Here is a 22548-nt window from a genome sequence, read left to right as displayed (position 1 = left end):
TATGCCAATGGGGCGGCTACGTAATTTATGCAACTGCATGCGAATAGAACTCTCATGTTATATGCACATATTGTAGAACTTGGCACTCGCATTAAGGGGAGGCTCATTCTGAAACGGAAAGCTTGCGGTTGCAAAAACTATTTCCGTTTATCGTTTCCATTCTAATGCCAAGCTTTCAAATTTAACGTAACTAGAAAGCTTCCGATGTAAAAGCTCGTTTGCCGTTTTATAGCAGCGAGCTTTAGCTCCTGTTTCCGTTGAGATTGCCACATTTTTTACTCAATTTTCACGCCAAGTGGCAGCACTGTAGTGAGATGCCTGAGTAAGCGCGGCTGTATTCGAAACATACCCCATATATTCGTCCGGTTCGCATTTAAAAATTGTTAAGAATTCATTAAAAAATAAATAAAACATGCACCAAAGATGCATTTCGAAGTTCTTAATAACGAAACCAATATATATTATCTATCATCTGATCTAAATATTTGTTGTTGTGAATATTATCATGCCAAAAGACAATATAATCGTCCTTTAGTTTTGGAATTATCCTGTATGCATACAAATTGTCCACCAACCAACTCGTCAAAGCCGATGCGCCGCTTTGTTGTTGTTGTTGACCACTTGAAATTGGGGCGGAAGGCTAAGAAGTGCCAAGTCGGCCGATGAAATACCAGGCGAACAGAAATCATAAGCAGTCAGATTTACAAAAAATCATTTGCAGCGCCATCAATTGGAGTCGGTATGAAATTACTCATACGACTTGTCTACTAGCCAACTTGTCAGCAGCGATGCTCAGCTTTGTTCTGTAGATTCTCAGAGCGGGAGAAAATACACTCTCTGTCTTATGTAGGCATCTGTCAAAAGTGACTTTCTGTACTTCAACTGCTTGCTGCTGCTTTATGTTAGCCTGGTAATCCAACTGCTGTAAGTTGTGGTTTGCAAGCGACATCGGCCAGATTTCTTGGTAGTTTGCTCTTTCCCAAATGTAGTTGTTGTTGTTGTTGTAATTTTTGATGTTGTTGTAGTTGTTGTTGTACTGACTAAATTTGTTGTTGTTGTTGTTGTTGGTCAGTTGAAGTCGGCGTGAAAGGCTCAAAAGTTCTAACTCAGCCGATGAAATACCAGGCGAACAGAAATCATGAGCAAGCGGATTTACAAAAAATCATTTGCAGCGCCATCTATTGTAGTCGGTGTGAACTTACTCATACGATTAGCCAACTTGCCAGCAGCGCTTGGTAGTTGCTCTTTCCCAAATGTAGTTGTTGTTGTAATTTTTGATGTTGTTGTAGTTGTTGTTGTACTGACTAAATTTGTTGTTGTTGTTGGTCAGTTGAAGTCGGCGTGAAAGGCTCAAAAGTTCTAACTCAGCCGATGAAATACCAGGCGAACAGAAATCATGAGCAAGCGGATTTACAAAAAATCATTTGCAGCGCCATCTATTGGAGTCGGTGTGAACTTACTCATACGACTAGCCAACTTGCCAGCAGCGCTTGGTAGTTTGCTCTTTCCCAAATGTAGTTGTTGTTGTTGTTGTAATTTTTTATGTTGTTGTAGTTGTTGTTGTACTGACTAAATTTGTTGTTGTTGTTGTTGGTCAGTTGAAGTCGGCGTGAAAGGCTCAAAAGTTCTAACTCAGCCGATGAAATACCAGGCGAACAGAAATCATGAGCAAGCGAATTTACAAAATATCATTTGCAGCGCCATCTATTGGAGTCGGTGTGAACTTACTTATACGACTAGCCAACTTGCCAGCAGCGCTTGGTAGTTTGCTCTTTCCCAAATGTAGTTGTTGTTGTTGTTGTAATTTTTGATGTTTTTGTAGTTGTTGTTGTACTGACTAAATTTGTTGTTGTTGTTGTTGTTGGTCAGTTGAAGTCGGCGTGAAAGGCTCAAAAGTTCTAACTCAGCCGATGAAATACCAGGCGAACAGAAATCATCAGCAAGCAAATGTACAAAAAATCATTTGCAGCGCCATCTATTGGAATCGGCAAGAACTTACTCCTAAGCACACACACCTATTTATTGTGGCATACTTTTAGGGTCATGTACATAAAGGTACCTTTTTATTTGAAATGCTGTGATTTTTGGTTAAAATATTAATGTTGCATACTTTCGGGGTCAATTAAATACAAAAGTTATTTAATTGTAATGCAGCATTTTAGGGTGGGTCATCAATTTGTTGCATCTTTTGGGGTCGTCTACTAGCTCTTGAAATTTTGAAATAAATGTATATGTATAGTAAGGAATGTATGCTCTGATTAAACATTTAAAACTAAAATTCATCGTTACTTGCTCCTTATATTTGCGCATCAATGTGCAGATGCAATGACAGGCCAGGTGTTCCACCTTCTCGTTTGATATTCCATTAAATGAGTATTTACATTTGTGGTAAAATAAAATACAGCAAGAATTTTATTAACTTTTGTTTTTATTAAAATATTTTAATTTCTTTAGATATTTTGTTTGCTTAGTGTAAAAGGAGAAAAAGTAGAGGGAATATCAATAAAGTAGATACAACGTTATTATTAAAGTATTTAAAATATGTATAGTATATGTGTATGTGTATGTGTGTGTTTTTGTGTGTATGTGGTATGCATGTAAATTAAGACTACAAATAAATGTAACTTTTGTAAAATGCCTAGATTGGAGTTATCGAGCTGAGTGAGCAACTGAACGAAGCAACTGGCAACTGTTGCAGTTCTCAGAGGTTTTGGCACATGTGTTTTTGCGTATGTATACATTACATATGCATGTATGTAGGTGTACATATAAGAGTAAGAGTAAGAGTAGATACACGCAGGTGTGTGTTTATGGTAGGTAGCATAGCTTTGATCGATTCGATTCCTATATTAACAATAACAAATAACTACGAGTAAAAGTATAACCAAAGCACTAAGATTCATTTGAATATTGCAGATGCATATCCTCGTCCATGGACCATTGCTGCTGATGGGGCAGGGATGGGAACCGCATGCGTTTGCATCAGCTGAGGCAATTAGTTTTTTGTTTTCGGATTCGTATGCTGCAGCGCGTTCAACTCGTCCTTGAGCCACGTCTGCCAGTTCTCCTGTGAGGGTAGAAACATAATTCTATAGCAAGAAAAGCATAGTGCAAAAGGAGATACCAAGAAACAAAGCGATTCCAACACCAAGCCAAACCAATAGAAACGATACGATACGATATTACGAGTTTAACATACGAGACGACTAACTACGAGTGTTTAAGTGTGAATGTGAGTTTAGTTATTCTAAGAGGGGAACTATGTGTGTGTGTGTGTGTGTGTGTGTTTTTGTTGGGGGAAGTGTGAGTGTGCGTATGCTAATAGAATATACAGTAGTTAGACGTAGTTTGGGGGCAGCAGCCAGCCACTTTACATTGGTTAGCGCTAATTGCATATGTCAACAGACGGAGGCGAAACAGAGCCAAGTTCGCAGCGGAAATCGGAAATGCTTAACTATACGACGAGTGCTATCCAGTGCGTGCCATTCTGTTCCTCTGTCTGTCAGTCAGTCAGTCTGTCCTGAGTGTGTGTGAGTGTGTGTTTGTGTGTAGGGAATCTATTTGCTTTGGCTGTGTTTCAGTGTCTGAGTTTATGTTTGCGCTTTGTCGATTTAGCTCTGGGTTTGCCTCTCTCTGGATCTGACTCTGCCTCCGGCTCTGATTCTCTCTCTCTCTCTCTCTGTCTCTCTTTGGCTCTGCGTCTGACTCTTGCGCTATCCATTTTTAGTCATTGTTATGCAAATTTTCCTGATATTCATCATATTCGTTTTCATTATCCTCGGCCTGCTCCTCCTCCTCGTCTTCCTCCTGCTCGTAATCGCTGGCATTGCTCTCCGGCTGCGTTACATCTGGCAAGTAATCCTTGTGCATGGGCGTTGAGATGATGGGCTCCTGTGCCATGTTCCATTGTGCCACACCACATTGTTTCCACATGACATATGTGCGTGTGCGTGTGTGCGTGTTCGTGTGCGTTGAGGGTGCGTTTGCGTGTGTTAGTGTGCAAAAGCAAAAGCAAGAGTTTGAGTTAGCCGAGTTAGTGACAAAAAACAACAATAACACAGGAAGGAAATTCGAGTAGGAATACATAGTTTTAGGTTTTAGCTCGTGGCGCATGCAAATTACCACGCTCCACGCTGAAGCTGGAGTTGGCCAATTAGAAAGTGAAATGCGAGTATTTCGCTTGCTTGGAACGCATGCTAACCTTTGGCGGCCGCCAACCGCAGCCCGGCAACGGCAGCCCGTCTACGCCCAGCGGACAGGGTGCGTCCAGGCCGGGCACGCCCTGTTCGCCCTTGTCGCCGCGATCTCCTTTGCGTCCCCGCTTACCCGGCGGCCCAGCATCACCTCGTGAGCCCTGCTCGCCGCGTGGCCCTTCCTGGCCAGGAATACCATCGGTGCCCTTTAGCACAGGGTCGAGACGAGACGTGAAGGGACGGGTCACGTCACAGTGTATATAATTTGTGTGTGTGTATTTGTGCGTTTAAAATTGTGTGTGTAATGTACGTGTGTGTGTGTGTGTGGGTGGAAAAAGTTGAGATACGTGTGGGGTTTGCATAGGTGGAAAACAGTGTACGACGCCAAAAGAGAGAGAGGAGCATGCATACAAGAAAAAATAAACAATAAAAAGAAGAAACACAAATTATTCAAATTAGCAACCACACAAGGTAAATAACAACACACATTCGGGTGTGTGTGTGTGCATATATATATGTATACTAGTAACAGTGTGTGTGTAGATATATCTACTTTATCCAATTAAATGGGCTGTGCTTACCGGCAATCCTGGATCGCCACGCTCTCCCTTGTGACCCGTCTCGCCCTGGGCACCCTGCGAAAACATAGATTTAATTTGGTTACAAGATACTGATCAATCAATCCAAAGAGCTCTTTTGGTAAGCTGGTTAATGTACCTTCATGCCATCCAACCCAGGCGGACCCTGTAGCAATTGAGAATGAAAAAGGATAAGCATCAGATTAGAGAAGCGGCAGCAAAAGCGTGGCAAAAAAGTGTTGCCTAACCAACAGGCGCAAGTCCAAAGTCACTTGCATAAAAATGTGTTTGTGTGTGTGTGTGTGTGTGTGTTGTTGTGGTTAATTATAATCTAAATATTACATAGACACAAACAGAGTGTTTTAGTAAAAAACCATCACTTTATTGAAAATGCATAATTAATATGAAAATGATATTGATTTCGTTAGCCGCTTTACAATTTGCTGCCCTGTCAAGGCGATGCCTTTTGGATTAGCGTTTTACATTCATTTCGGTCTCATTCTGTTTTCATTAGGGCCAATTGCAATGGCCAATAGCGAATGGCAAATGGCGTATGACAATGACAATTACAATTAGCAATTAGCAATTGGCGAATGCAATGGCAATGGCTATGGCAATGGCAAATTGCAACATACATATAGTACACAATCTCTACGTGTATAGACATAAATACACATAAATACATACATAAGTATAATTATGTTATTTAATTGCAAAAACTTTGTTTAGTACGTAATTAACAAATGTACACTTATGATTAACGTTAGCAGCTTATAATGTCAATATTCATTTCGATCTGTTCTCTGTTCTCAATTTCATTTCCACTTCTTGTTTATGTATAATATTATTGTTAATGTTAATGTTAAATTTAAAGTTAAAGTACATGTTAAAGTTAAAGTTAAGAGTAATGCGCATTTTTGTAATTCGAACAATTCATTATTCTAGCCTATGGATCATGATTACAATGAGTTTAGTTAGACAAAAGGCTTTAGTTAGAGAGGGCATATAGTTAGATATAGATAAAGAGAATGTGAATTAGTTGGACTTCACTTTGCGTCATTCCAAAGCTGATCAAGTGAGAGTAAGAGTAGCAAGTATCATAGCTTATTCTTAGTTGACATTTTATATACACCTCGAGGTTGGCTAATCTAACATATTCGTATTCGTATTCATATTCATATATGTATTCGTATTCATTGAGAGTTGAATGCGAATAAATTAAAAATTGACATGCAAAATGTTTGCGGGTAGGTTTCCAATTGGGGCTGACATCTGCATCTATATCTAATTGAAAACAAATTGACATACTATTCTTTGTGATTTTGTGAAACATTTTGCGTAATCCTTGGAGGCTTTATTCCATATTATGCATATTCATGGGTTTTACATTGATTTCGCTTCTCTCATTCCTTATTTTTTTTGTCAGTGTTTGAAAATATGCAAATGCTGAGCCACTTTTATTATATTACCACATACACATATGTATACACATACATATCGTATAATTGATTTCGTTAGCAGTTGCCATTTATTGTTTTCAGAGTTGACATTTTATATTTGTGGCCTTAGAAATGGCGCATGTCAAATTCTCGTTTATTAAATGTGAATTCATACAGCAGCCTTTTGTTGCTTTAGTTGAGATGTTTGATGAAACCAATAGGAGACATGCTACAATTATGTATGATATATTATCAATTGATAAAGGGGAGGGGGAGGGGGATAAGGGGTATACAGAGGCCGTTATTTTCAGTATTCTGCTCTTCACCGGCCAGCCGATGGCACACGTTTTTGTGCTTTCAAATGTCATTTGATATATACTCGAATATACATACAGTATTTATTGTAAATATATATATTTAAACTTTAGCCTAACTAATTTATGTGACAGCGCGCTTCAGAGTGCACACGATAAACATAGACAACACTGAAAAATATGCACAATTGGAAGATAGCTCTTTGTTGTTATCGCATCGCATTACGTGTACATTTTATTTACGAGTGTGCTGAGATTTGTTATCAATTATTCGAATTCGTATTTGTTGTAGACATAAAACACATCGAACAGGATAATTTAGAGATGCTAGTTTATAGTTTACAACATTGTACAGAGTTATTTGGGAGTAATACTGCAGCTCTGGCCGAATGATTTGTTTCACTTACATGATGTATCTTGCTTTGCTTGTATTTATAAATATATTTCTGTGTGTTTTCATTTCCTTTGTCAAGCACTGAATATATCGCTTTGTATACTATAAATTGATTATTCGACAAAGCCTCTGGACGGCACCTACGACAATGCAACAATATAACAATGCAGCTATTGAAAGCAGCAATCAAAAGGAGCAACTGCAACAACAGCAGCAACAGTAGCAACATCAGCAACAAAGACGCAACACCTCAATCTCGAATTTTGAATTGATTGGCTGGCAATCAATGAATGTTTTGAATAGATTAAGAATTTTGTCTCTCGCATCAAGTTATGTTCTCAGATCTCAATATTATTTATTTTTTCAAAGCTACGCATGCTGAATGATTCATATTTCATTTTTTTCCATGTACCACGATGCGTATGATTTATGCAATTGCTGTTACTGCTGCTGTGGCTGTTGCTGTTGCTCGACTCAGCTCTGCTCTGCTCTGCTAGGCAGCGGCAAATGAAATGCAATTAAAATATTTGCATTGTATATTTGTATGCATGTTTGTTTATTTGTTTGGCTCTTTGTGCTTATTTGTGTACTTGCCTCGAACCCATTCCTGACTCCCTCTCAATTTGTATATGAAAGTGTATATGTATTCGTGTTTGTAAAGGTATTCTCTGCATATGTATATGTAATTGCATATGTATTGACGGGCTGAACTTAGTTGAGTTTGGTTGACTCAATTGATAGATGTAAATATCATGTTCGATAGCCCTTCTCTTCGCTTTTTGTATAGAAATAATTATGCTCGTTTGTTTCTCATTCTCATTGTGATTCCCATTTCGAGTCTGCTCCTGATGCTGATTGGGCTCATGTTTATGTTTGTTTGCTCGTTCATTGTTTGTTTGTACGTATGTATATATAAATAATTATTGGGCTCTCTGCTCTCACCACACAATTCTCTGGGCTCTGTTGTGTTTCAATTGATATGAATTTACTATTTGTATTTACTGGGAGATTTCTCCAACTTCTTTCGCTGGTTAGTTGCATGCTTTATCTATGTGGGGGCGGGGTGAGGTGGGGAACCGGGGACGGACAAGGCTGGGGATCTCCTTAATTAAGTATATATTCGTACACACACATATGGAAATATCTATTGGGGCATGCTCTCGGTTGGTATGTATGTATGTACATAGGGCGATTGTATGTACAACTTTCTATACATACATATACACAGAGATCTGATTAGGCTCTAACGCTATATTCGATACGATACGCGACTATATACTACATAGATATACGACGATAAAAACTGAATGACGCAGCAGGCGCGATAATATTTCCTATGCGAGTTTATGCACTTTTTTTTGCTTTTATATATTTCTTTTTCTTTTTCTTCTCTGTTCTGTTTATTTGTGTTGCTTCCTCCTCAGCTTGATTGCATCCTCTGATTATGTGTGAGTGTGCTTAAGAGTGTATGTGTGAATATATGTGTGTGTGTTCGCTATGTAGCTTTATGTCGCATTTCATTTGACTTTTGGCGCAATGTGCTTGTTATTAATAATTAAAGTTGTATTAGTAGTCGCCCCACACCTGTTCCATTTGGCAGCAGAGAAAGAAAGAGAGAGAGGGAGAGACACGAGTACATATAAATGGTTAGAGTTTAGTCACATCAACAAATAGAACAACTAAAACAAATTACCCAAAGCAAAATGATGATCAACAACAATTTTGTAGCAACATAAAAGCCAAACACTCAATTTTTAATAAGTCAATAAACTGAAAATCGTTATGGATGTGAACATAAAAAGCTAATCAACTGTGACTTACCGGAATTCCGGCTTTGCCCGCAGGACCAGAAGGTCCTGATTCGCCGCGCATGCCCATTGGACCCTAGAAGCAAAATACAAGAGTTTAGGACAATTTGCGAGGGGAGTTGAGAAACTCTTTCTACTTACAGGTAAGCCCATGGGTCCTTGATCGCCCTTGTGTCCCTTTTCGCCCTGTGAAAAGAGAAAAGAGTATTGAAAAGATAATCTAAAAGAAGATAGCCCAGAGTTACTTACAGGATCACCCTTGCGTCCATCCAAGCCGCGGTCGCCCTGGCTTCCAGTGTGTCCAGGCGGACCCATGGGACCAGGTGGCCCAGGGGGACCATACAGCTGCATTATACAATTATTATTGTGTGTAAAGCTAACTAAATTGGGGAGCTTGTGCTTACGTATTCAATGGTGGGCATATGGGGCGCATCGGCCATGCCTTCGTCCTGCCGACGCCGCATCTTACGGTACTGAAAATGCATTGCGAACAATTAGGAATCGATTATGATTACAAACTGACTTTTACTTACTGAGTCTCCACGGTCGCCCTTGTCTCCCTTGACGCCAGGATATCCGGGTGGTCCTGGTAAACCAGGCGGACCCATCAGACCAGGTGGACCGATGTCTCCACGATCGCCCTTCTCACCTGGCGGTCCCTGGTAGCCCGGCAATCCTGGCGGTCCCTCAATACCAGGCTCGCCAGGCAAGCCATCCAGACCACGTGGACCCAACGAGCCTGGTTCGCCAGGTTCTCCGGGTTCGCCCTTGCTGCCATCGCGTCCGTCACGTCCGTCCTTGCCTGAGATGCCTGGTGGTCCGGGTGGACCGCGCAACAGTGTGACTGGCGGCTCGTCGTAGTCTTCCTCCAATTTGGTGCCGCCTGGTCCAAATATCTGCTCGAAGATGCGATGGAAGTTTGGGGGATGGAAGAGAGATACGAAAGCAAATTTAGTGGGAAGATTAATTTATGCCACGTGGCGCCACGCCGCCTCAGGCGTTGCACGCTCCCATTCCACACACGCACACTCGCTCCCATCCACCCACACACACACACACACACACACACACACACGCTTTGATGGCGCAACAAAAGCGGCGCATAATTCGCTTGGCAAGAAAAAACTTGGTCCACTCATTTGCAGTAGAGAGAAGCGAGGTGGTGCGGGCGGGGGAGTAAGTGGTGTTGGGTGGTGCGAGGGTGGGGGAACGTTTTTCGATGGCTGCTGCGTCGCAGTGAAAGTCTTTTGTGTGCCGCGAAATTGTGTTAAGTGCAAGTCGGAGCCGAGTTCATACTCGCTCGCTTCGCTCTTGCGAACTTAGACAATGCTGGCATAGAAAACCTTTAAAATCCGCAGAGTACGCGCGGAGGCGGTAAGCGGGAAGGGGGGCGTGTGTGGCTGGGAGGGGTGTGTGGCGAGGAGTCGAAAATAAAGTCAAGTTGCGACGTGCTTCGAGTGCGTTGTGCGATTCACAGAGTGAGTGTAAAAGTGTGCCTTGTGCATTGCTCTTTGTCATTGTGTGTGTGCTACGAGTGTGTGTGTGCGTGTGTGTGTTCGTGTGTGTGTGTGCGTGTGTGTGTTTGTGGTGCTTGGTGAGTGCCAAAATGAAAGATAATGAATTGGTTTTGTGCGCTGCTCGAGCATTTTGCTGCATATTTTGAAGGAGTCAACGCAAACAACAGCAAAAACTGCGAACGCATCGATGGAGCCGCAACTTTCTCTTCCATCCTTTACAATACAGACACACACAGACACACTGATACGCACACATACATTGGCAATTGCATTGTGGTGCTATTGGGAAACTGGGAGCTGGGAACTGGGAACTGGGGCAACGTTGCCATGGAGATTTGGAGGAGTCTTGCGACTAGCAAAAGACGCTCGGCAGCAACAGAAGCTATTATATGCTACACATGCTCAAGCTCGTATCGGCAACAATAACCATAACAAGAGCTCAAGAAAATAAAAGCCGCTTAAAGAAACGAGAACAGCCGCAGCCAAAAGCAACAAGCAGCCATGGAAAAGCAGCTGCTGGCTGAGAGATTGATAAGTTGCTTCACTTAAATCGAAGATATCGATTCGATAGATTTCCATGATGCATATATTCCGATTCAATTGCATTGCATCTTAGTGACTTGCGAGCTGATCTGCTGCCTTAGCTTTAGCTGCCTTCTAAGCAAGTTGCTCAGGCATGAGAAACAATTAGGTTTTATTGCAGTTCTTGTTGTTCGCCCTGTGACAGTCGCTTTGTTGCTTTGCTGCCTAAAGAAGTGCCGTACTTACAGATATTAAAACACAGAGAACTGCAACAAAGAGTACAACAAAAACAAAAAAAGCAGCGACAGCATAACAATGCAAACGCTTAGCACACACACTGACACACACACACGCACACACATGTGAGCTGGGTTGTGCCTGGGCATATGCTTAAGTGATCCTTCGAAATGGCGGCCGTTCGTTCGTTCGTTCGTTTAAATGCACAAAAACAAAAGAAAAGGTAGAAAGAAACACACAAAAACAACAGCAACAAGGATGCAGACTTAAACCTAACTTGGGCCGTTTGGGCACCAGGGGTAAATGAGGGGGGAGGTAAAGAGGCAGAGGCAGGGCCAACGACCATGACGCCATGACGGCTTACCGCAAATGCACTTGCCAGTGCACGAGTAACTTTTGCTCCTTTATGCATACTCATATAATGCGCAGCTCATCTGCATCTTTCCTGTGTATTGGTGCGTATGTGAATGTTTATATGTGTGTGTGTGTGTGTGTGTGTGTGTGTGTGTGTGACTGAGGCTGAAGCCCAGCTGCCGCTTTGTGGCAACTTTTATACAATGTTACCGAGACTCTTGGGAAAGTGTTGCAAGAGTGAGGGAATGCTCACAGCGGGGAGCAGAGCGAGAGAGTTGCTTTTTGGCTCTCTGAATTTCCGCTTCCGCTTTGCGTGCGCCATTGTTGCAGGGGTCTGGTGATTAGTCGCCCATTTGTAGAGCAATTAAAGCGCTTTAAATTGAAGCGCAGCCAGCGCACGCTTAACGTGCTTTGACGTTTGCCATTGCCATTGCGTGTGGCATTGGCGATAATTAAGGCACATTCTGGGGGATTAACGGCCCACATTTCTCTCAGACACTCAGACACTGAGTGAGTGAGTCAGCTTGGCAGTCAGTCGATAAACAAATGCCAGCGACAAATCAACGGCTGTCAGTGGAAGGCACAAAAAAGGACAAGCTAAGGGTTTAAAGGCTTTAAGGCAGAGATGCCGGCGGCAGTTGCGATAAATAACATAAATAAAAGATACATAGCCAAAAGTGAATTGGGCAAATGTTTGTTAGCCATTCTCGATTTTCGGTTCTCGGTTCTCGATTCTCGATTCTCCATTCCCTATTCTGTATTCCCTCCCCTCACGCATCTCTTCTCCATCAAAGTAGCAAGGACGCAGCTGCCTAACTACGATAAAAACTTCTTGTCTGCCTTTTCGGCAGTCTCATTTCTGCGTGGGCGTGTGTTCCATCTCCTCCCTATATGTATTTACTGATGTGTGCGTGTATGTGTGTGTGTGTATGTGCTTGTGAGAAATCCATTAGAATGTATCAATATTTGTGCGAGCGCCTCGGGTTGATTTTAATTTTCAAAGTATCCAGGCACATTCACTCACACTCACACGCACATGCAGACACATACAAATACAATTACGCACACAAACACACCCACAGCTACAGATCTGCTGTGTATGCTGGCATCTCTTAAATTATGCGTAAATATTGAAATTATTTGCACAAACGCCTTTCAATTTAAAGTACGTCTCGGCTGTTGAAATCCATTGCATACTTTCAGGCGCGGTCAAGAAATATTTGCCCAAGTCGCGCTTTAACTGTAAATGAATGACCCGAAGTCGCCGTCGCCGTTGCCGTCGTTTCCTCCTCCCCTCCCCATTCACATCCCTTTCGGACTCCAGTCAAGTGCAGTGTGAGGCTCAACGTAATTTCCACTGAAAATGCCGACTCAAAAGCAGACAAATGGCCGCACGTAAACGCGTTAAATTGAAAATCATTTTGATCTCGACGCAACCTCCTCTGCCACACGGCTGACCCCAGGGCCAGAGATTGCAGAGTGCGGAGTGTGGAGTGCGGAGTGCGGGGAGGGGCACGTAGACGAGTTGGGCGACTCTCGCGTTCGTCGTGCTCAAGTGCAGCATATGTCGCAGTCTCGTGACGTCCCTTTCTCTGTTTGTTGGCGTGCGCGCCTGTTTGTGTGTGCGTGCGCGCATATTTTTCTCATTTTTTATAGAAATTTCCTTTTGAATTTCATATTTTTCTCAGCCACAGCCACAGCAACCGCAGCAGCAGCGTCAACAAGAATAACAATAACAACAACGCAACGCGCAACGCATCGCAACGAAAAGAGCAGCTGAACATCGCCTGAGGTGAAAGTTTTGCAGCTCGTTTCCGACTTCTGCTTCTCTTTCTCTGAGCTCTGAGCTGAGTTGAGCTGACGCCCAGTCCTGTAATGCTTTCCCTGCGTGCCGCACAACTTTTCAAGAATCACACAATGGATGAGAAGTTCTTGGCAGGAACGCGGCAACATTAAATGCGTAATATGTTCCGCATCGCATCGACATCTAGCACAATGGGCATGAAAGGTGCTTCAAGTGAGCAGAATTTAGAGCTTAAGTTCATGCAATCTAACCACAAATATTTAAAATCCATCTCACAAAAGGAGACTCGGCATATATAACACTTTGTGCAGGAGCAATCAACAAGTCAGGTTGGCCGAGCGGTCTAAGGCGCCAGATTTAAGCTCTGGTTCTCGAGAGAGAGCGTGGGTTCGAACCCCACACCTGACAAAAGGTTTGTGTTTTTTATATATATTACTTTTTTCTATTTTTTAATAATACTAGGACACTTTTTGCCCATGGTATCTGCAGCGGACGAACAAGGATGAAGTCAAGTTCGGTTGTAAAAATTTCGCGTGATTTCATTTTGCCGCTAACATTGTTGCTGATGCTGGCGATGGCGATAATCTTGTTGTTGTTGCTGCTGCTCTGATATTGTAATATGCCGGAAACTCGGAAGTATTTAGGGAAATCGTTGCCAAGCATTTCGTTTTGCTCCCGCTCAGCCACAAACGGTGCCGCAACAATGCCAGCTTCCTGCCCCTGCCATCTTTTGAATAAGGGGAGGATTTGCAAAAGCGTGGCCCGAGTTACATACGCAAAATGTTGCCACTTTTGGAGCTGCCTCCCCTTGCGTGCCCCCCTCCTCAAATCCATTGCCACACGCGTGCCTATAAATTTCTACAACTTCTGTTGGGGGTGGAACTGAAGGTGGGCTCTATGGGCGATGGGCGGTGGGCGGTGCGATTCATTTGGTGTCGCAAACTTGAGATTTTTATTCAACTGCATACGTAACTAGGAGAGAACATCGGTGTGTTTCTTCTACGATGTCTAGATTTCTTTATTCAATCGTTTTTGTTGCTCCCTCAGCGACCTCATCATCGGCTGCCATCAAATAAAAGTTACGCACACCCCAGGGGCAACATTACAAGTCACACACACACACAGACACGCACACATACTTGCAAGACACCCACGCAGGGAGTCAGAGCCATTGAGGCGTGCAGGAATCGTGGCATGCTTGACCGATTTAGCCAAGTTGGATATTCAATATTCCTGCAGGACTCTGCGCATATGGAGACTGACCACAAATAATTGCCGCAGTGGCGAAATGGAAAATTGCGCAAGAAAAAAAGGGAAAACGAGTACTTCGATTTGCATGCTGCGCAGTTTTCAATGAACAATGACGTCACACACACACACGCACACGCAGAGATAAGCAAAGCAGGCAGTTGACACAGCATTGCAGGAGCTTATCAAATGAAGCTATACTCGTAAAGCTAACGCAACGCAACTCGGAGTCGGAGTCAAGTTGAGCAAAAGCAATGAAAATTCAGACTGAGATTTTGCCTGGAAAGTGTTAAGCTTATTGCGTCGTTTAGGCAACACCCGAAACGAATTGCCGTCGAAAAGACGCCAACGTAAGCGAACCCTTTGACTGAGTGGCAGCCATGTAGACAAAGATACAGACACAGATACAGCCACAGCAAAAGGAGATGGAGACACAAACACAGAACATAAGAGAACAGAACACTACACAACACACACGCAATGGGTTGGGCAATGTCGTTTAGATTTCACGTAAGCAACTTTAAGGCTTTGATTTGCGACCAAAAGTGCCAGACAAAATGCTGCCTCCAAATCCAAATAGTCGGTGGTGTGCCGCATGCGAGTGAGCCAAGAGTTTTGGGGTCCCAGATGAGGGGATGGGATCGGTTCACATTACAGAGCAACTTGGGGGACAACAGCATCGTGTGACGTGTAGCGAATCTGCAAGTTAAGTTTGTTTTTTGTTTTTTGTTTTCGGTTTTCTGCTTTCTTGCGGCAACGGCAATTTTTATGACTCTATTTAAGAGCAACTCACACGAGGCATACGGGAAGAAACTTGCCCAATGTTTTTGATAAGAAATGCGAGCTGTGAGCTGAGAGCTGCCAAAGAAATTTATGCAGATTTCAAGGCTCAAAAGACAACACACTCTAGCTCAGCTGAAGTGCCAGAAAGTGGAAGTGGAGTGAAGGAAAGTGACATGAGCACGGGGTGAGCAACGATTGTAAAATATATTAACATAAATTTGACATAAATGCTTCAGGAACAGTTTCAGGAGCGACTTTTCTAGGGAAATGCTTTTCAGCTAGAGTATGTGAGTGTGTGTGAAATATTGTTTCAGCTTTATTAAAAAATGACAGCGCAAATCTAAAAAAAGAGCTGAAGCGACAGCCAAAGCTTCGTCAGTTCGCATAATAAATAGCGCAACTCTCTGCACTTCTGCCTGCTGCCTGCTGCCTCCTGCTGTCGCAGTTGGAAAGTCATTGGATATTCATCATACGCCCCGTTGCTACTCTCGCCACTCTCGCCACACTTGCCAACGCAAAACGCAACGACATTAGCATCATCACAGCACACAGCACACAGCATCAACAGTCGGAACGCAGTTTGAAATTAATTTAAATTTTTAATATGTCGCCTGATCGTAAATTGTATATTAGATGCAAAGCTGTCCGTGAAACGACATGAAATATCTACATCTCTCACTCGCATTCGTATTCGTATTCGTACTCGCATATATAGTATGTTTATTGCCTGCATATTATATGAGATAACATGGAATAAATGATTGCACAGTCATTGGTCTATTTTCAACTCGTTTGCATAAACGCAAAGCCAATAGATAAATTAGGATCTGTGCTCATAAAATGATGGGACACCTTGCAACACATTCAATACTCTGAAGAAGGGCTGCAATATACGAATATTGCTCGTGTGTGTGTTTTCCATATGCACATCAATATATCATATAAAGGTCTTAAGCTAATTTAACAGTGTCGTGTGACACATCTGTCTCAATGCTCAAAGACACACAAGAGAGGGGCAGAGAAGAGGAGGCGGGAGCACATCATTCCAACACATCACATCACACCGCTGCTCGTTTCCCCGTTCGTCTTGGTCTTTTGGCAAGCCAATTCATATCATATGCTAACCCATCTCTGTCGCCATCTCCCCTCTAAATGACGCAATCTTCTTGTCTGAACATTTTGTTCTGACGAGGCGACGAAAATAACATGTCAAATTTATAATGCCTACAATTGCGTTTTTTTATGGCCACCAAAAAAGACGGAAAAAACACAGCAAAACAAAATAAAACAGTCTAGTCGAAATTGTTTATGCTTCAACGTCGGTTAAAGCCATAATTTAATATGCAAAGCCATTGAATAAGGCGTGGCAATCTAGAGGCCGTCGACGGGGTAAATGCTTTTCAAAAACAACTCACACACGCACACACACATACGCATACAGAAGCAATCTGACATTTTTACGACTTGCTGAACTAATTACAAGAATTTTGAATGCAGCCAGTTTGGCAATTCACGAAAGTTTCCATCCGCTTTTCCATAAGTAAATGTGTTGAATCCAAAATGTGACGCACGAAGCGCTCGAGGAGTGAAAACATTTCCATGTAGGCATAATTTCTCATCATTTCGCATCATCATCTCAGGCATTCACAGCCACATTTCCATTCAGCGTAATGACGGTGCCTGCGCTTGGAGGTTTTCCTCGGAAAATCAAAGCCGCTGATAGTCGAATTCGAATTGAAAAATCGACGCCCTGCTGCTGCCTCCTGCTGCTGCTGCTGCCGGCAGCTGTCACGTTTCAGCAGCCCAGCCCCAAATCCAGTAACAGCAACAGCCTCAGCTTCAGCTTTAGCCTGAGTCGAAGATGATGGCAATTGTTGCAAATAATTTTTTATGCTCTACATTGCTTCGTTGTGCCTCGGACCAGGACCGGGACTGAGACTAAGACTGGGACTGTGCTGGGTCGCGAACTTTTGTTTGTTGCCAAAAGTTTTGTTTGTTTGCCAAAGGCAGAGAGAAAAGAGGAGAGCACGGAGGAACAGGCAGCGTGGAGCTGCGATTGCCTGCCGCCTTCTATGACTTTCATTTGTTTTGACATCACGTCGCTGCAGCCGGCTGAATATCAACGGGGGCTGGCTCCCGTAATCGCCACATTCGAGCACCACGGCATGAGTGCGCACAGCAAAGGCATCGAGGGGAGGAGGAGGAGGCAAAGGGAGCCGGCGAATCATGCATTACCCGCAGCTAAAAACAGCATAGAGGTTGGTCTCAAAAGTTTACCTCGATAAACATAATATCTTGTAGCAACAAAAGAATGCGATTGAGATTTAAGTTGCAGTCTGCAACTCGAACATAAACGACTTCAATTGTTGCGCTGTAATTGTGATCGTTCTGCTTAAGATTACTGCTGTCTTTATCACTGTTGAGTCTACTCTTTGATCAACCCACGAGTAATCCAAGAAAAATCGACGCAGAAGTCATAAAGACGAAGCTGCACGTTGCGCGTTGCCAGTTGCCAGTTGCCACTTGCTACTTGCCACTTGGTGTTGGCATTGTTATTGTTGGTATTTGCTTCTGGTTGTATTGAAAGTCAGTTTCGAGTTGCCGCTGCTTCTTATGCTGTTTTGTTATTACGCGTTATTACAACAACGGCAACAGCTACAATAACAGCAACAGCAGTTAGCCAAAGGCGTGTTATATGAATTTGCCACAAGTGTGCGTGTGTGTTTGTTTGTGTGTGTGTGTTGGCCTTAGAATAATCAGAGTATTTTTACGAAAATTGGCAAAACGCGCAAATATTTGTGGAGAGGCGATCTAACCGACTCTTCCATCGCAATGCGGCGATACTTCTACCAAACCCTCACCCAACCTCAACCTCAACCTCAGATCCAAATTCTGCCAGCGGCGCTTATGCATTTTTCATAACATACACAAACACGTGCTATCGATGTGTGCCCCCACTTCTATGTAGCTTTCACCCAGTCCAGTGTCTATGTATCTCTCTGCTGCCTGGATTGTTGTGCAAAATATGAGAATCCGTGACTGTTCTCGGGCATCCATCAGCACGTCACGGGACGGCAACAGCTGCTCCATCAGCCTCTGGCAGCCTTCCTCTTCAATCTACCCTCTAGTCTCTAGTCTCTAGACTCTAGTATCTGCCATCTGCCGACTCTCCAAGTGCCAATAAAAATGTTAAGTATCTCTGCACTGTTGACATTCCAGAGATGCGCACATAACGCACGGCAAATGCCTAGATAAATGCTCCTGATACTCTCCCTCTCTTCCTCTCTCCCTCTCGGCTTCTAGGCACCCGCACACATAAATTAAGCTGCAGATTTACGCGCCAAAACATTTTTGACAATTTCGATGAGGCGCCAAAGTGCGTCGACATAGTTTTTCTCCTCTTTCTCTGACTAACCGAGGGGACACACAGACCCGGAGAATTTCTATTAAGCGCCTTCTTCCCCTCCCCCTACCTTGGTGTATCTGGCAGATACTTTAATCAAAGGCATCACATCAAAGTTGCCACGCTTCTGTCGCTCCCAGACAGACAGCCACTGTGGAAGTGCCTGAAGTCTCTGTAACTGTAATGAGTTTAGTTGTGCAGACGCTGAAAAAGCAGGAAAGCAGCAAAGCAGGAGAGCACGGGAAACCTGAGCGTCTGTGCTTCCTTCCTTGCGGCTGCTCCTGGAAGCCAACTGAATTTGAACATGCTCATTACACAGTCAAGGGCATACAGGGTTATACATTGTACATTCGCCATCAGTCATAAATATATATATGTATATATGTATATAGAATTAAGCATGCAAGGTAGCCAGGCCACCAGGGCGCTGCTGTGCTGTGCTCCTCTATCCGTCCATGCGAAAGGATATGCCCTAAATATTTACAAACTCTATTTACAGCCGAGCTGAGCTTGGATCAGCTCAGCTCAGCGACAGCACACAATATTTACAGATTAACTTTTTTAGCTAGTAGAAGTAAATTAATGCAACGCTGCTACGCATTTTTACAAAGCAATTTACACTCCAATTTACATATTAATATATTCTCTCCTTCATTATAATTTCTGTCTCTTTCCCCTTGAATTCTTTTTTTTTTTTTTGTGTTGTGTTGTGTTGTTCTTGTTTTTGTTTTAATTTGCAACCATCGCTGTTGATGTTTTCTAATTAAAATTGACTGCAAACGAGTTTGCCGCACATTGGATATTCACACTCACCCGCTTGCCCCGCTTGCCGCGAGGTCCTTTCTCTCCAGGCGGTCCGGCAGGTCCGATGGATCCCACCTCGCCCCTCTCTCCGGGCATTCCGGGCAGACCTGTGAATGATAAAATGTAAATGTTAATATTTGGCATTTGCAGCGACAGATTTCAATAGAGCAAACAACGAATACACACGGCTAAGGATACAGATACAGATACAGATACAAATGTGAAGTGTGGTGCAAATAGAAGAGGTGTCGAGGAATGGGGAATGGGGGGGATTTGTAATTATCATCGCTATTATCGCAGATCCAGCTCAATGGACTGTCAGCATTCATCTGTCAGTCAACAAGCATTGGTCAGGGTTTCTGGTTAGGTTAACAATTTGTCCAGCTGCCAACTGCCAACAGGCAACTGCCAACTGCTGATGATGGCCACAACTAGAACGATAAGTGACTGTTGCTCTGACTGTGGCTACAGCTCTTTGGACTGCTGCTAGTGATGGCTTTTGGGGCTTAGTTTCGAATGCAAATTGTTTATTGCCAAAAATAAAATGCCCAAAAACCACACAGTGGTTGCCAACCGCTCGTTGCATGCTAATGAAGCCTGCGGCTTTCCAACTAACTTGACCCATTTTTCCCAGGTGACTGCCACACATACACACCGGCATGCTTGTGTAGTTGCACTCAATTTGCAGTGGTTGCAAATGCTGAGAAAACAAATCGATAAATATGAAGAGCTCTGGCTGGGTATCCAAAATTGTGGCAATGCCTCTTCGCAAACTCAATTTGGATTAGGCGTTCATTCAGTTAATCTCATGCTCGTAAATCTGTCAACATAAACCTATTTCTGCTCCACTGTGGCGCCACTAAAAAGCATCGACAACGAGACAGCTACAACAATAACAACAACAACAACAGCAACAACGAAGACCTGTTTAGTTGAAATAATGAGAAATTGTTGTATTTTTTGTTTTTGGTTTTCTGTTGGCTCTGCTGGCTATTAAATACGACCATTTATACAACCCACAAACAGACACTCACACTCACACACACACACACATATAGTTATTTACATCCATGGGGATAATATATACACACACACTCGCATGGACAGTATTCATATCACAGATAAATCCAATTGTGCGGCTTGTCAAAATGAGTCTGTGCGAGACTCTCAACATAGGAAATGAGGAGTCCTGCCTGGACTGTGTGTGAAAAGATATAGAAAATTTATTAAGTTCGTAAAATTACACCCAATGTGGGAGTTGATGAGGCCTTGTCCCGTGTCCTGCATCCCTCTTCGTTTTTGTCCGTTCCTTTGCGTTGCCATGGCGCATAAATTTGCCTGCCAGCCTCTGCCTGACTGGCAGTTTGCTGTTTGCGGGCACTGTGCCGACGCATGTCCTCGGCTGCCGTTTATTTATAAAGTATTTTGGCTGTCCCTCTCTTTGTTTTGCTGTATTGCGGTATCGGACTCGACGTCCCTAAGTATTTATGGTGGCATAATTTACTGCTAAGCATTTTAGGCGACAATTTCAGCCACAATAAAAACTATTTCAGCAGCCAACAGCCAACAGCTTGAGAGTGGAGCCCGGACTGGATTTATAGAGCCAGGATATTGGATTGTTGGTCCGCTTGAGTTTTCCTTTTCAAGTTGTCTTCGACGTCCTTTGTGTTTACCCAAAGCCAATGCAGATGAAGTGCAAATGATAAGTTTTAATTTCATTTCGAAAAGCAGCAGCACAATAATGGACAATGCAAAGGACTAAAGCGAAAACCAAAGCAAACAAAAAGACGAAGAGGAAGCTTGAAGGGAGCAAGCACTGAGAGCTACCCGGATGAAATGCAATCAAAATACTTATAAACTGAAATGAAATTCAAATAAATCAGCAAATAAATTGACATTTTCAGTTCGAGTATTACAACTGGGACTGCTGTCTGATCCATGCTGTGCTGTGCCAGCATTTCGTAGAGACACAAAATACAAATGACACATTAAATTGCCGAAACATCCTCAGGTCCAGCTTGTGCCTTGGGCCTTGCCTTCGCATCGGCTGGAGGTGGACGTGGCTTGCCCACACATAAAGCACAAGTCAGCTTAACTAATTACGACAACGATAAGATAAGCAGAGCTGAGACGAGACGTGGTGACTGGTGACTCGGTACGAGAAAGAATTCCAAATACAAATGACATTCAATTTATTCAAATCAAGCCCAAATGACTGAAGCTCAGCCTGGGCAAGACCAGAAGACCAGATGCGAGTCCCAAGTCCCAAGTCCCATGAGCTGCCAGCTGGCTGGCGACTTGAATCCGGCGCTGATTTCGGAAAATAAATTGCAATTTCATGTCCATCAACGCACACAGCATACTCAGTCATGGAAGTGAGTGTCGAAGGGAGGAGGGAGGGGGATAGGGGCAGCAGTGAGGTGGTTGGTGGGAAGCTGTTGACAACTCTCGTTGCTGTTGCTGTTGTTGTTGTGGCTATCATCGCATCAGATCTTATTCGAAACTAACTAGATATTTATCTAGAAACAATGCGCACAACATTAACGCAACTGCAACACAAACTTACAACAACAGCAACGACAACATCAACAACATTGTCGCTCTGATGATGCTCTGATAAGGCAAGTGGGAGGCAACAAGCGATGCGGGTCGCCTAATTGATAGCGTTGCCTGCTGGTCGAACGCATTAGGGGTACTCACTACTGATTCAATCCCCACTCCAATCATTCCATCGTGGAGCAGCAGCTTCATCTCTCTGTCTCTCTATGTCTGGTGGGGAATGACATCCATTCAGTGGACATTTATGACTTGTCTCTTTATCCCCTTTTAGTGTAATATCACTCGCATTGTTTGTTTATTATACGACTACTCTGAAGACCCCTAATAAAACAATTGGACAGCGAGCGTTCGTTCAACTTGGGGCATAGGTAACTCTGCTTACACGACGACCTCTGCCACATGCTGCACACACTACGAATTACATGTGAATGTGGACGTAAGTGGAGGGAAGATGGGGGCATGTTTGTGGAACGAGTAGCGATGCTAATGAGCCGCTAAAAGCAACATAAATGACATAAAGTTGCATTTTTACGACTGCGGTAAGTGTTTCAAGCTCGCCGGGTCTACAAATTTTTAATGACAAACGCCGGA

At 43.2% G+C, this 22548-nt stretch overlaps 1 protein-coding gene and 1 non-coding gene across 16 annotated transcripts in view; one reads left to right on the top strand and one right to left on the bottom strand.

Moving 5' to 3' along the window:
• Positions 1 to 2760: 2760 nt before the first annotated feature.
• Positions 2761 to 22548, bottom strand: part of LOC117573999 (collagen alpha chain CG42342) — a 69099-nt gene continuing 49311 nt past the window's right edge. For 2 of the 15 annotated variants that reach the window (XM_034257564.2, XM_034257550.2), the window contains 10 exons: positions 19408 to 19505; positions 9260 to 9622; positions 9131 to 9199; positions 8976 to 9071; positions 8868 to 8912; positions 8740 to 8802; positions 4911 to 4937; positions 4775 to 4828; positions 4202 to 4399; positions 3078 to 3891 (listed from right to left, as the gene is read on the bottom strand). In XM_034257564.2, the coding sequence (XP_034113455.1) occupies positions 3724 to 3891; positions 4202 to 4399; positions 4775 to 4828; positions 4911 to 4937; positions 8740 to 8802; positions 8868 to 8912; positions 8976 to 9071; positions 9131 to 9199; positions 9260 to 9622; positions 19408 to 19505 (1181 nt within the window). In that variant the 3' untranslated portion in view covers positions 3078 to 3723. The other 13 variants (XM_052007496.1, XM_034257551.2, XM_034257555.2 and 10 more) reach the window with 10 other exon arrangements.
• On the top strand, positions 13485 to 13568 carry Trnal-uaa (transfer RNA leucine (anticodon UAA)). Its single transcript has one exon. It is a non-coding gene; the product is annotated as a tRNA-Leu (tRNA).

The sequence above is a fragment of the Drosophila albomicans genome, chromosome 2R (genome assembly GCF_009650485.2).
Source record: "Drosophila albomicans strain 15112-1751.03 chromosome 2R, ASM965048v2, whole genome shotgun sequence".
Classification (NCBI taxonomy): Eukaryota; Metazoa; Arthropoda; class Insecta; order Diptera; family Drosophilidae; genus Drosophila; species Drosophila albomicans.
This window is presented reverse-complemented; position numbering and strand designations above follow the sequence as displayed.